At 44.8% G+C, this 12,143-nt stretch overlaps 1 protein-coding gene across 1 annotated transcript in view; it reads right to left on the bottom strand.

The window, feature by feature from the left end:
• The window catches only part of LOC111972025 (fibulin-1), a 41,388-nt gene extending 29,245 nt beyond the window's left edge, over positions 1-12,143 (bottom strand). Inside the window, 10 exon segments of the mRNA XM_023998862.2 lie at positions 120-245; positions 527-670; positions 2,468-2,605; positions 2,865-3,002; positions 3,162-3,254; positions 3,389-3,454; positions 3,794-3,932; positions 5,128-5,260; positions 7,302-7,410; positions 11,893-12,143. Of these exon segments, the coding sequence (XP_023854630.2) occupies positions 120-245; positions 527-670; positions 2,468-2,605; positions 2,865-3,002; positions 3,162-3,254; positions 3,389-3,454; positions 3,794-3,932; positions 5,128-5,260; positions 7,302-7,410; positions 11,893-11,947 (1,141 nt within the window). The 5' untranslated portion in view covers positions 11,948-12,143.

The raw sequence follows: 12,143 nt of genomic DNA, 5'->3' as shown, positions 1-12,143 counted from the left end.
ACGATGACATACCAGATGTCATAAACAGTCACGACTGTTGGTGTCCTGCTTATGTCAACAAACACGACACTGTCCTGTAACTACTAGGTAACTACAAGGAGTAGGAAGTCAGTGTGTACCTTCGCAGACGCGGCTGATGCTGTTGAAGATGAAGCCAGCCTTACACTCACAACGGAACGATCCTACCAGGTTGATACAGCCGTGGCCTGCACACGCTCCATCAGGACCTTTACACTCATCAATYTCTACACCAGGGCAGAGAGAGAGATCACAAGATATTACAGGATCGGTGTGCAGAGGAATAGCGAGGCCACGAGAAATACATGGAAATGTAGGCTACAGTGTCAGGTTCCTAATGCTAATCAAAGGAGGTGAATGTGGTAGAGAAGCACGTCTATCAGTGCTGCGGTGGTTCCAGGGGATGTTGAGGCTGTCTACTATAGCCCAGGACAGGGACCTTGTGGGGGCCTTATGCCCAGACTGGCGCGATGAGGCCTCAGTACGTAAGTGAAGCAGCCGTACGTACCCACGCAGCGGTTGCCGTTGTCGTTTAGGTGGTATCCCCGGCCACAGTTGACAGAGTTGCTCTGGCAGGTGAAGGAGCCCACCGTGTTCATACACGACTGGCCAGGGTGGCAAGGCCCAGTCTGGGCCAGACACTCATTGATGTCTGGGGTAGAGGTCAGAGGTTATACATATGTCATGTACAGTTGAAGTCGGAAGTTTACATACACCTTAGCCAAATACATTTAAACTCCGTTTTTCACAATTCCTGACATTTAATCCTAGTAAAAAATCCCTGTCTTAGGTCAGTTAAGATCACCACTTTACTTTAAGAATGTGAAATGTCAGAATAATAGTAGAGAGAATGATTGATTTCAGCTTTTATTTATTTCARCACATTCCCGGTGGGTCAGAAGTTTACATACACTCAATTAGTATTTGGTAGCATTGCCTTTAAATTGATTAACTTGGGTCAAACGTATTGGGTAGCCTTCCACAAGCTTCCCACAATAAGTTGGGTGAATTTTGGCCCATTCCTCCTGACAGAGCTGGTGTAACTGAGTCAGGTTTATAGGCCTCCTTGCTCACACACGCTTTTTCAGTTCTGCCCACAAATGTTCTATAGGATTGAGATCAGGGCTTTGTGATGGCCACTCCAATACCTTGACTTTGTTGTCCTTAAGCCATTTTGCCACAACTTTGGAAGTATGATTGGGGTCATTGTCCATTTGGAAGACCCAATTGCGACCAATCTTTAACTTCCTGACTGATGTCTTGAGATGTTGCTTCAATATATCCACATAATTTTCCGTCCTCATGATGCCAACTATTTTGTGAAGTGCACCAGTCCCTCTTGCAGCAAAGCACCTCCACAACATGATGCTGCCACCCCCGTYCTTCACGGGTGGGATGGTGTTCTTTGGCTTGCAAGCCTCCCCCTTTTTCCTCCAAACATAACGATGGTCATTATGGCCAAACAGTTCTATTTTTGTTTCATCAGACCGGAGGACATTTCTCCAAAAAGTACGATCTTTGTCCCAATGTGAAGTTGCAAACCGTAGTCTGGCTTTTTATGGCTGTTTTGGAGCAGTGGCTTCTTCCTTGCTGAGCGGCCTCTCAGGTTATGTCGATATAGGACTCGTTTTACTGTTGATATAGATACTTTTCTACCTGTTTCCTCCAGCATCTTCATAAGGTCCTTTGCTGTTGTTCTGGGATTGAGTTGCACTTTTCGCACCAGAGTACGTTCATCTCTAGGAGGCAGAACACGTCTCCTTCCTGAGCGGTATGACGGCTGCGTGGTCCCATGGTGTTTATACTTGCATACTGTTGTTTGTACAGATGAACGTGGTACCTTCAGGCGTTTGGAAATTGCTCCCAAGGACGAACCAGACTTGTGGTGGTCTACAATTTTTTTCTGAGGCTGATATCTTTAGATTTTCCCATGATGTCAAGCAAAGAGGCACTGAGTTTGAAGGTAGGCCTTGAAATACATCCACAGGTACACCTCCAATTGACTGAAATTATGTCAATTAGCCTATCAGAAGCTTCTAAAGCCATGACATCATTTTCTGGAATTTTCCAAGCTGTTCAAAGGCACAGTCAAATTAGTGTATGTAAACTTCTGACTCACTGGAATTGTGATTCAGTGAATTATAAGTGAAATAATCTGTCTGTAAACAATTGTTGAAAAATTACTTGTGTCATGCACAAAGTAGATTTCCTAATCGACTTGCCAAAACTATAGTTTGTTAACAAGAAATTTGTGGAGTGGTTGAAAACGAGTTTTAATGACCCCAACKTAAGTGTATGTAAACTTCCGACTTCAACTGTATGTATGTATGTCGGAGGGCCATGTGGACTGTACTTTGAAGTTACTGTGTTTGGGGGTATATGTGGGATGGATGGGGTGATGTGCTGTCCTGGTGATGTGTTGCCATGGTAACAGGGTTCTGATGCTCACCGATGCAGCTGCCCAGGGCATCCTGGATGTATCCATCGCCACACTGGTTCTTGGGCCGACAGCGGAATGACCCCTGAGTGTTCTGACACATAAAGTCTGGGGCGCAGTTGTGGGTGCCCGACTCACACTCGTCAATGTCTGGGGGAAGAAGACATGTTGTACGAAAGCATCAGCAGATTTACATGATATTAAAATGTATGTGATTCAAATGTATTCGTATTCAAAGTCAGACGTACTGTAAATCCGATAGATAGATAGATAAATAGATGATTAATGGACGGATGGACGACAGATAGATAAATTCTGTATACAGTTTATCATGGATGTATGAATCATACATATTGATCTTTACATATTCCCTCTCCCCTGTAGGAGGCGTTGTGTTGCGACCTCTGACCTTTGCAGTTGTTGCTGTCGGTAAGCTCGTAACCGGTACCACAGCTGACCTCTCTTTGGCAACGAAATGACCCCAGCGTGTTGATGCAGCGCTCGCCTCCTCGGCAGTTACTGGCACCCAGCAGGCACTCGTTTATATCTGAGAGAGAGAGGGAGAGAGGAAGAGGAAGAGGATAATATGGAAGGCMTATCTAAGAAGTAAGATATCCAAGTCCTGTGGAGATACTAGATGGATAGGGATTTATTCCACCTCATTTACTATTCAACAAGATATGGCTGCTGCCTCCTGTCCACTCACCTTCACAGTTCTTCCCATCTGGTTTGAGTTTGTAGCCTTTGAAGCAGGCACAGGTGCCGTTGCCCACACATTCCTGTGCACACTTCGCTAATCCTGTTGAGAACAGAAAATGTGCACATTAAAGTAAAAAAAATGTTTTCTGTTAGAGTACCTATGTTTCTGACTTTCTCTGTGAGGACAGTCGGCTAATAACATGTCACAGTAATGTGTGGAGGGGAAGCTAGTACCGTTGCTGCACTCATTCAGTAAGGGATTATCCTTGCCAGTGAGGGCCTCGTTGTCTTTGTCAGGAACTGTGGGGGATAAGAAATAAAATATTGACCAGTACAGGCAAAAAACTGTTTGCAAACAAAGAGTGTTGAAACTATTCATCATGACAATGAGGTCTTTACTAAAACTACAGTAAGAGCCAAGGCTCCTAATGGCCACCAGAGGGCAGGGTAGCACTAGATGAAAAATAGTTAATATATCCTCTCTACTCCATCTTTCCCCTCCTCCCTCCTCCCTGCCCTCTCTATTACAACACCTTCCATTCCTCCCTCTCTCCACCCTCTCCTCTACCTCCACCCTCTCCCCTCTCTCCACCCTTTCCTTTCCCTCCACCCTCCTCTCCTTCTACCCTCCTCTCTTACCCAGAGTGTTGGTCTTCACACCGTCATCACAGCAGGCCCGGGACACCAGGCCACACTGGTAGCCCAGAGACAGGCTGTGGTCACAGGGCAGACCCTTCTCCTGAGCAGCCCGGCCCAGCAGACAACAGTCACAGCACATCTGGAGGGGTCAGACCATACACATGATTACTCAATGTGTTAATATGCATCATTTGGCCAGARGGACATACAGAGGGAAATTACACCACCACTTCACAACTTCACCAATCACCATCGTCTGAAAGGGAACTGTCTGGGCTTGACTCGGGGGAGGGTTTCCACCAGTTACCACAGCCACAAAGTCAAAATTGTCTATATCGTAAAAATTCATGAAGTCAAAACATAGCTTTTTGGTCTTAATTTAAGTTTAGGTTAGGCATAAGGTTAGCAGTGTGGTTGTGGTTAGGGTTAGGTTTAAAATCACAAATAGGCAGGGTTTATGACTTTGTGGCTGTGGTAACTAGTGACGACCGAGGAGTCAAGTCTGAGTGTGTCTGTATCTTCTGTGTGTGCATGTCTTGAGGATGTCATAATGTGGGTATTTGGGTGGTGGGGTTGTAGTCTGGTAGTGTACTGAGAGATTTTAGATAGAGCTAGAAAATGAGCCTGCTATGGTTTATCCCCCATTCTAAACTCATCCTGTACCTCTTTTCTCCCATTCATAAAATGCAGCACACCTTAATCCAATCAGCCAACACCTGCATTTCAGGGAGGTGGAGGTTCAAGTTAAGACATGTTGCTGGCTGCACTAACAACCATCTCATTCTTCTGGGCAAATGTACTGTGGATCCTTTGGCAAAGCTCTGCAAGGGTCTTGACTGACGCCTTGATGTGCTGTAGTATGTTGTAGTGATATGGTGGTGTAGGATCCTGAGGAAGAAGACAGCCGGGTGTAGAGCGCCTATCTTGGCAGAGAGCCTGTAGTAGACAGTATCTTATGTGAATGTATAATCTACCTGACAGCAACAAGCTCCATTCCTTCGATTTCTCCCCAGAGTGACATGTTTCATCCTGCTCAACAGGATCGCACACACACACACACACACACACACACACACACACACACACACACACACACACACACCACACACACACACACACACACACACACACACAACACACACACACCACACACACACACACACACACACACACACACACACACACACAATCACATTCACTCCTGCAGAAATTGCACGTTGGTGCTCAACATAAGGTTTTTGAAGCAGACAATGAATTCTTCTCTGACATACACACTTTTTATACACACACACACACACACTCTCTCACACATACTCTCTCACAGACACACACACCTTTGCGGTCTTGGTCTCGCAGGTGCTTCCAGGAAACTGGGTGTCACAGCCCCCCTGGTCTTTGGCCATGTTGATGCCGTTGGTGCAGATGGTGTCCTCCAGTACCGTCGCGCAGCACTGCTCCTGCACTATCCTGTCAGACAGGAACAGGAAAGAAACAGGGAACACAGTTTATTCTTAACTCCATCACTGGGCTCCTTAGTGGAATGGAGCGCTGTCTCAAAGTGCTTCCTGTTAAGAAGAGCCCTGGGCATGCCTAATAGGGATCTATTCATAGTCCTGCCTGCTGCAGCTGCTGTAKGTGGTTGAGTGATAAAGGAAGACCCTGTGTGAGCTCAAGGTGGATAAAAAGTTGTCTATGTATAAAATCTTCAATTTAACAGTTGGGTAAATGCACCACTGCCTTCATTTGGCTTACCACACACCCACTGTTATTGGTACAGTGAAGCCAACTTAAGAATAGATTATTTACCATGACTATTTTAACCCACCCACCTCCTCATTGGATGTTCCTCCCCTGATTGACGCAGAGGGGTGCAGAGCTGCAACACTTCCTGGATAAGGTTTGAACATTTTTACTTTCCCAAAATTCCCAGGTTTTCCAGAAATCCTGGTTGGATTTTGAATCCCTATTTCCTGGACAACATTACTGGAATTACATTCCTCTGGGGGAAGGCCAGGCTGAGTCTGGAGTGGAACCAGCCTATCTAGGATGCCTGAGCACTTCCAGACAGTTGGAGGACCAGTGATATCCACCTCTCAGACCAGTCTGTCCAGTTGGAGAGGCTTGATTAGCCGTTTTACAGTAAAACCAGAAACGGTTGTCGTACTGTAGACAAAAAGCTGCTGTAAATAATCAGATCTGAAATGAGATTGAGTGCAGGCAGCACACCTCTTTACTGTAGACAAGCTTTATCAGACCATCAACAGTCTGGGGTTGCTGTGCTTTGCCTCCAATGGTCTGCTCCTCTGAGGGACTTTAATAAGTTAAGGGCTGTTTGTGTTTGTCTGTCTCTCTGTCTGGTCTGTTTATGGTCTGTCTGGTCTGTCTCTGGTCTGTCTGGTCTGTCTCTGGTCTGTCTCTCTGTCTGGTCGGTCTCTGATCTGTCTCTCTGTCTGTTCTGTCTGTTCTGTCTGTCTGTCTGTCTGTCTGTCTGTCTGTCTGTCTGTCTGTCTGTCTGTCTGTCTGTCTGTCTGTCTGTCTGTCTGTCTGTCTGTCTGTCTGTCTGTCTGTCTGTCTGTCTGTCTGTCTGTCTGTCTGTCTGTCTGTCTGTCTGTCTGTCTGTCTGATCTGTTTGGTCTGTCTTTCTGTTAAGGAGGGAGTTAAATCCATTGTCTGTTTTACGAGTTTGAGTGTATATACAGTACTGTACAGCACTTAGATCCCCTCTCCACTCCACTCCTGTAACTGGCTCCAAAAAGCCTCTGTCTTTATCAACCCTCTTACCAGAAATGATCTCTTTTTCCTTATAAACTACAACCACACTCACGCCGCCTCCACAGGACCTTTTAAGGGCACAACCGGGCTCCTGTTTTTCTTTTCTCTTCRTCTCTTTTTTCAGTGTCTGAAATAATCCCTCTGATTTCCTGTTCTTCCCCCTCTCCAGTCCTCTCTTTGAGTATAGTTTCACCTCAGTGGTATTTCCTGGATTTGGCAATACCCCTCTCTCTAAACCCTAAACCCAACCCCCCACTCAACCAAAAACCCTCACCCTTCCCCCCTCACTCTATAATTTGAACAAATTCTCTATCACTTGGGTAGCCAATGTAAATACATGTGCCACCAGAGAGCAGATTGAGCAACAGATCTCCTCCTTATTGGCCTTGAACCTGTGGCAACACACCTTCTAATATTACTACCAGAGCTGTTATTACTGTCATTATTACTAGTGTAATGTACCCTGATCTCACATCAAGTCAATAATGTGGCTGGGGATTTATGACCGGGGGTAAGGTAAAGTCATCTCACATTATGGCCTACCACAATACATATTGCCCTATAGTCTATCTTTACAGCATTAAATTAACCCATGGGACTAATACTGAGGTAAGCACTTCCCACTATGGGCACAGAGGTAAGACCATAGAAATACAATCCATGTTCTATCTATTGTAATCATTACATTTCTATGGATAAGAGAGCCCAGAAGGTACAGTAGTGGGGCCCCAATCACCTGCATGTGGTGGACTCGGAGATGAGAGGGAGGGCTGTGCAGTCCTGGTTATCAACGCCCCGGTCCCGACCATCCTTACAGCACTCCTCTATTGACATCTGTTTTCCACCTGTGGTTGGACAAAACCACAAACAAACAGTGGGTTATAGGCTTATGTTGTATGCTGTGACTGGCCCTAGTGAAGAGTGAAGTAGGCAGGTAGCCGAGCATTGGGCCAGTAACTGAAAGGTTGCTGGTTTGAATCCCCGAGCAGACTTGGTGAAAAATCTGTCAATGTGCCCTTGAGCAAGGCACTTAACCCTAATTGCTCATGTAAGTTCTTCTGGACAAGAGTGTCTGTTAAAATGTAATGTAACAGATTGTGGGAAATCTAGAGACCCCAAATGGGGTGTGACTGTAGCTGTTCTATTTATAGGCTTTTAGCCTGCTGAGAGCTAACGTTAGACTTCAGGGCCCAGGCAAGGTAACTCATAACGCACAGAACCACCTTCCATGTTACATAAGGTAACAGTCAATCTAAGGGATAACAAACTCTCTAACATTACTTAGAACTACACTGATAGAGCAGAATACATGGAGGTTTCAAGTCCTGTTTAGCATACAATGGAGTCTATTCTCTTGCATGAACAATACAACATTATTTAGAATGATTATGCAAAGCATGTTTACCAAATGTGCAAAACTCTTAGCCAAACAAAAATATTGTTTTACCCAATGCCACTCACACTCCAACTATTAACAATGTGTCTTCCAAGTGATTGAAAATGAAATTCAGAGCTGTTATAGGAATGTTTTTAAATGCCCATAAGCATTTTGCCAGCGATACTGAATGATGGATATGTTGTGTAGAAATAAGAGAGGCTTTACGACTGGAGCTGCACCAACTCTGTGGCGCTCCGTCTGTTTTTTTCATGTGGATTAAAGAGCTCGGAATGCCTCAACTCTGTAAACAATTCAGCCATCGCAATCAGATCAAATACATTCATTTCCTTGTGGTTACTGTGATTTGCCAAACGTGAAAGAACTCTGGCAGGTTGGCTGGTCCTTTCTTGCCTCAGGCATAAACAAAGCTCTGCCTGCCAAATTGGTACTATCGATATAAATCCTCCAGAAGAACACTCAAAGTAAAGTCATCTTAGTTCATCCAATAAACCTGCTGTTGATTCGTGGCCTAGTCAGAGACTAGAGGAATAATAGTGAATACAACAACTGAAAATAATAACAGACATCGTAGAGGATCATAGGCATGTCTAACTTCAAATTCTATCTTGGCAGACGAGTCAACAAAATAGGATCAGAAGTTTCAACTAAGGYAGGATGTGTCACCTTTAATTTATAGATCAATAAAAAAGTAATAAAATAACAATTTAGAGTTCCAATTATTTCTGCCAGAGGAGCTAGGGAACTTGTTTTATATCTTTGAATATTGGAAGTACAGATAGGGGCCAAAGGTTTGAATAAATTAACTTAATGTAAAAAGAATATGGTCATTTATGCGAAGGAAATCACATAACTGTCAACAGTGACCTTGAGAGATACAGATATGAAAGTTAATTTGGGCAGATTCATAAAAAGTAGTTAAATTATGTAGCAACCATGCAGATAACTTATGCTGAAAATCAAGAGTAAAGTGTATCATCAAACAAATACAGACTAGGTAGTCAAGATGGATTACCATGCCAACAAACACTATTTTGCTGACTCATTGAACGAGCCTGTTGTGACCAGCTAGACTAACAACTGCAGCAGTCGAGCTCCTCGTCCCACCATGTCCTAGCTGAGCCTTAACCCACTGGTCACAGACGTCAGTCCAACGTTTTGATTTACATTCACTAAGGTGAATTCAACATGAAATCAAATCAAAATGTCACCATGTCATTGGATTTAGGTTCAAAGTTGGGTGAAAAAAAGTCAAAATTCCCTTATGTTGATGACTTTTTTCAAATCCAATCAGTTTTCCCACGTTGATAAAGTCTATCTCAGCTTTCATCTGAAGGCTGAAACCAACACCAGGATGCTCTTGGAGAGTGACAAAAGTGTTGCATGGAGAGAGAACTTAGTTACGCATATAAAAGTGAAGAAAATACATTAGCTGGAAAAGCGGGTAATAGTAGGAATGGTCAAAACCTCCTGTGGTGAACAATTCTCCCTGCTCGGCTGCCCCACAGGCCAGTTTTGGCCGGTCTGGCCTTTTTTCTTTTTCTTGACCATTACCACTGGCATTAACTGACGTCTCCTTGCCAAAATACCCTGGAAGCTGGAACCCTCACTATGTCTTTAGAAAGAGCAGACAAACCCCCATAATGCATCTCGCCAGCTCCCACAAAGCTCCATGAGGTTCCCTTCCCAGCTCAGAAGAGGCATAGCATGAGAATGTCATAGAATCTCAGTTTCATCTGATGGTCACATGACTCTCGCGTCCTGCAGTTCTGGTGTATTCTCCCTCCACTCTATACTGATAACTAATCCTAACCCACAGTGCATGACAGGACCATTCCATAGCCACCACAGTCCGCAGCCTGCCCCCTTTCCCAATAATTGAATAAGCAGAGCGTCTTAAATCTACCCTCTATTATTGTATCGAACGAGGTAAACCCAGCGGTTGCAGAGGAGATCTAGCAGTCTACCCGCCTGCCTGTCCGTATGATGCATTGTCTGTCTGCATAAAAGGCTGATTTCCATCTTGGAATGTGGTGCTGGTGGTGAGGGCTGTCATGCCTCCTGTCTGGGTCTGGGCAGAGAGAGAGAGAGAGAGAGAGAGAGAGAGAGAGAGAGAGAGAGAGAGAGAGAGCACGTCTAGACTCCTCATGTAAATGCTGCTTAATGAGCTCAGTGGAGCCCCAGTCCCTCAGCCCACAACAATGGCCCATCAGACAGAGCCAGACATTGCAGCAGAACAGTCCACTTCCATGGGCCACATCCTTTAACTAACACACTTTAGTCAGTTTACCTAATGGCATCGTAGTTACACAAATTACCTTATAAGTGCTGAGAACCTGTCACACACATTTCACTCAACCTAATATGTATTTGGCTGATGGTTGAGTCTATGATGGTTGAGCTGATACAAAAATGTCTGAATGAGTGATTAATGTACATGGATGTTCCATAACCTGGTCGTATGGGGCCATCTTCAGATCTTCAGTCAGTCCACTCTGACCCCATACCATGACTCTCTCCCGTGGAGCATGGAAGCTGAGAAGAGGAGCTAGGGGTGCTGATAGGTGTTGGGGGAGGGTATAGCCCCCGTACAACATGCCCAATGACATTGGATTCAATGGAGATGGGGTGATGTCAACTTCTTTCCCAGGCACACCACTGTCAGGAGCCCGGCAGGCTGTGAAAGTGGCCCCATGAGTGGAATTGGCCCCATGTGTGTCCAGTGGACCCTAATCTAGGGTATATGGGTTGTCCCAAGCTTCTGTGACCCCTGTAGGGGCCCTTAAAGGTCTAAATCAGAGCTCCTCCCCCCTGACCAGCAAACGCTCAGTGGGGTACTGCTTAAGTGCCTCCAGACTCATTTGACACACCGTCATAGTGTAAGGAGAAACCTGGCCTGCGGCTGGCTGGCTGGCTGGCTGAGCATCAATCCTCTTGAGCACATCTCTGTACTGCGTATTCTAAACTTTAAAGCCTTGTTTCTGTTAGATCTTGGGCAATAATTTCCTTCTGTAATATTGTAATTGGCAGGTAGTCTAGCGGTTAAGAGCGTTGTGCCAGTAACCGGAAAGTTGCTGGTTTGAATCCCTGAGCCAGCAAAATCTGTCAATGTGCCCTTGAGCAAGGCACTTAACCCTAATTGCTCCTCTAAGTCCCTCTGGATAAGAGGGATGTAAAATGTAAATAGCATAATGACCGCTCACTGATTACAAATATCAGTCCTGGCAGTAGTCTGACCAATCTCTACCAACGATTCCATATTAAAAACTACGTACAATGCATTTCCTCACTGCCAAATCACCTTAGGACAGTTGAGAATGTTGAAGCCATCCTTTAAGCTAGTAATCATGGGCAGATGTTTTACTGGCAAGATACACACAAACACACATGGCACGCACACTCACAAATCACATCAAAATCAAATGACACACACCGGACAGCATGTGACACAGTAGGCTACATGTTTGTACTGTAATATAACTGACAAAGTGTTCATAAAATGACATGTAAAACTTAATGGAACCGTTGGTTATCTCTAGTGGTACCCGACCTCATCTCTGCCCACACAGTGATACTGCAGTAAGGTGGTACGCTTGAAATATCTACCATGCCTATGTGTACTTACAGGAGTATTTTGTCTACTGTATGTCTATACCAGTGGAGGCTGCTGAGGGGAGGACAGTTTATAATAATGGCTGGAATGGAGTGGATGGAATGGTATCAAAAACATTCCATTCCATCCAATATACTCCATTCCATTCCATCCAATATACTCCATTCCAGCCATTATTATGAGCCGTTCTCCCCTCATCAGCCTCCTTTGAGTCTATACAGTATGCGGTACATCACGCATGGGCATGGATTGATTCTCATGGTTAGAATTACATCTTGACACAGTAGGCTACTATCCTGAAGCAGAAAGGTAACTTACCTTGTCCGTTGAGAACCCCGAACAGAGAGAAAAGTATAACTATACCGGGACCCATTGGAAGGAGGAGAGATTCTTGCTAAACTAAAGAAAGTGTACAACAGTCAGATCTGTAATATTCTGCCTTAGGTGTGAAACAACAGCACAGTTTCTCATGGACACGCAGATTTTCAAGCGAAAGGTAGACAGACTGTGAGCTCACGCTGGGCAGGAGTATGCGTGTGGGTGATGTGGCTGAATGAATCGCAGCGTGA

Source organism: Salvelinus sp. IW2-2015, linkage group LG13, assembly GCF_002910315.2.
Source record: "Salvelinus sp. IW2-2015 linkage group LG13, ASM291031v2, whole genome shotgun sequence".
Lineage (NCBI taxonomy): Eukaryota > Metazoa > Chordata > Actinopteri > Salmoniformes > Salmonidae > Salvelinus > Salvelinus sp. IW2-2015.
Note: the sequence above shows the minus strand (reverse complement) of the source record. Positions and strands in the feature narration are given on the sequence as shown.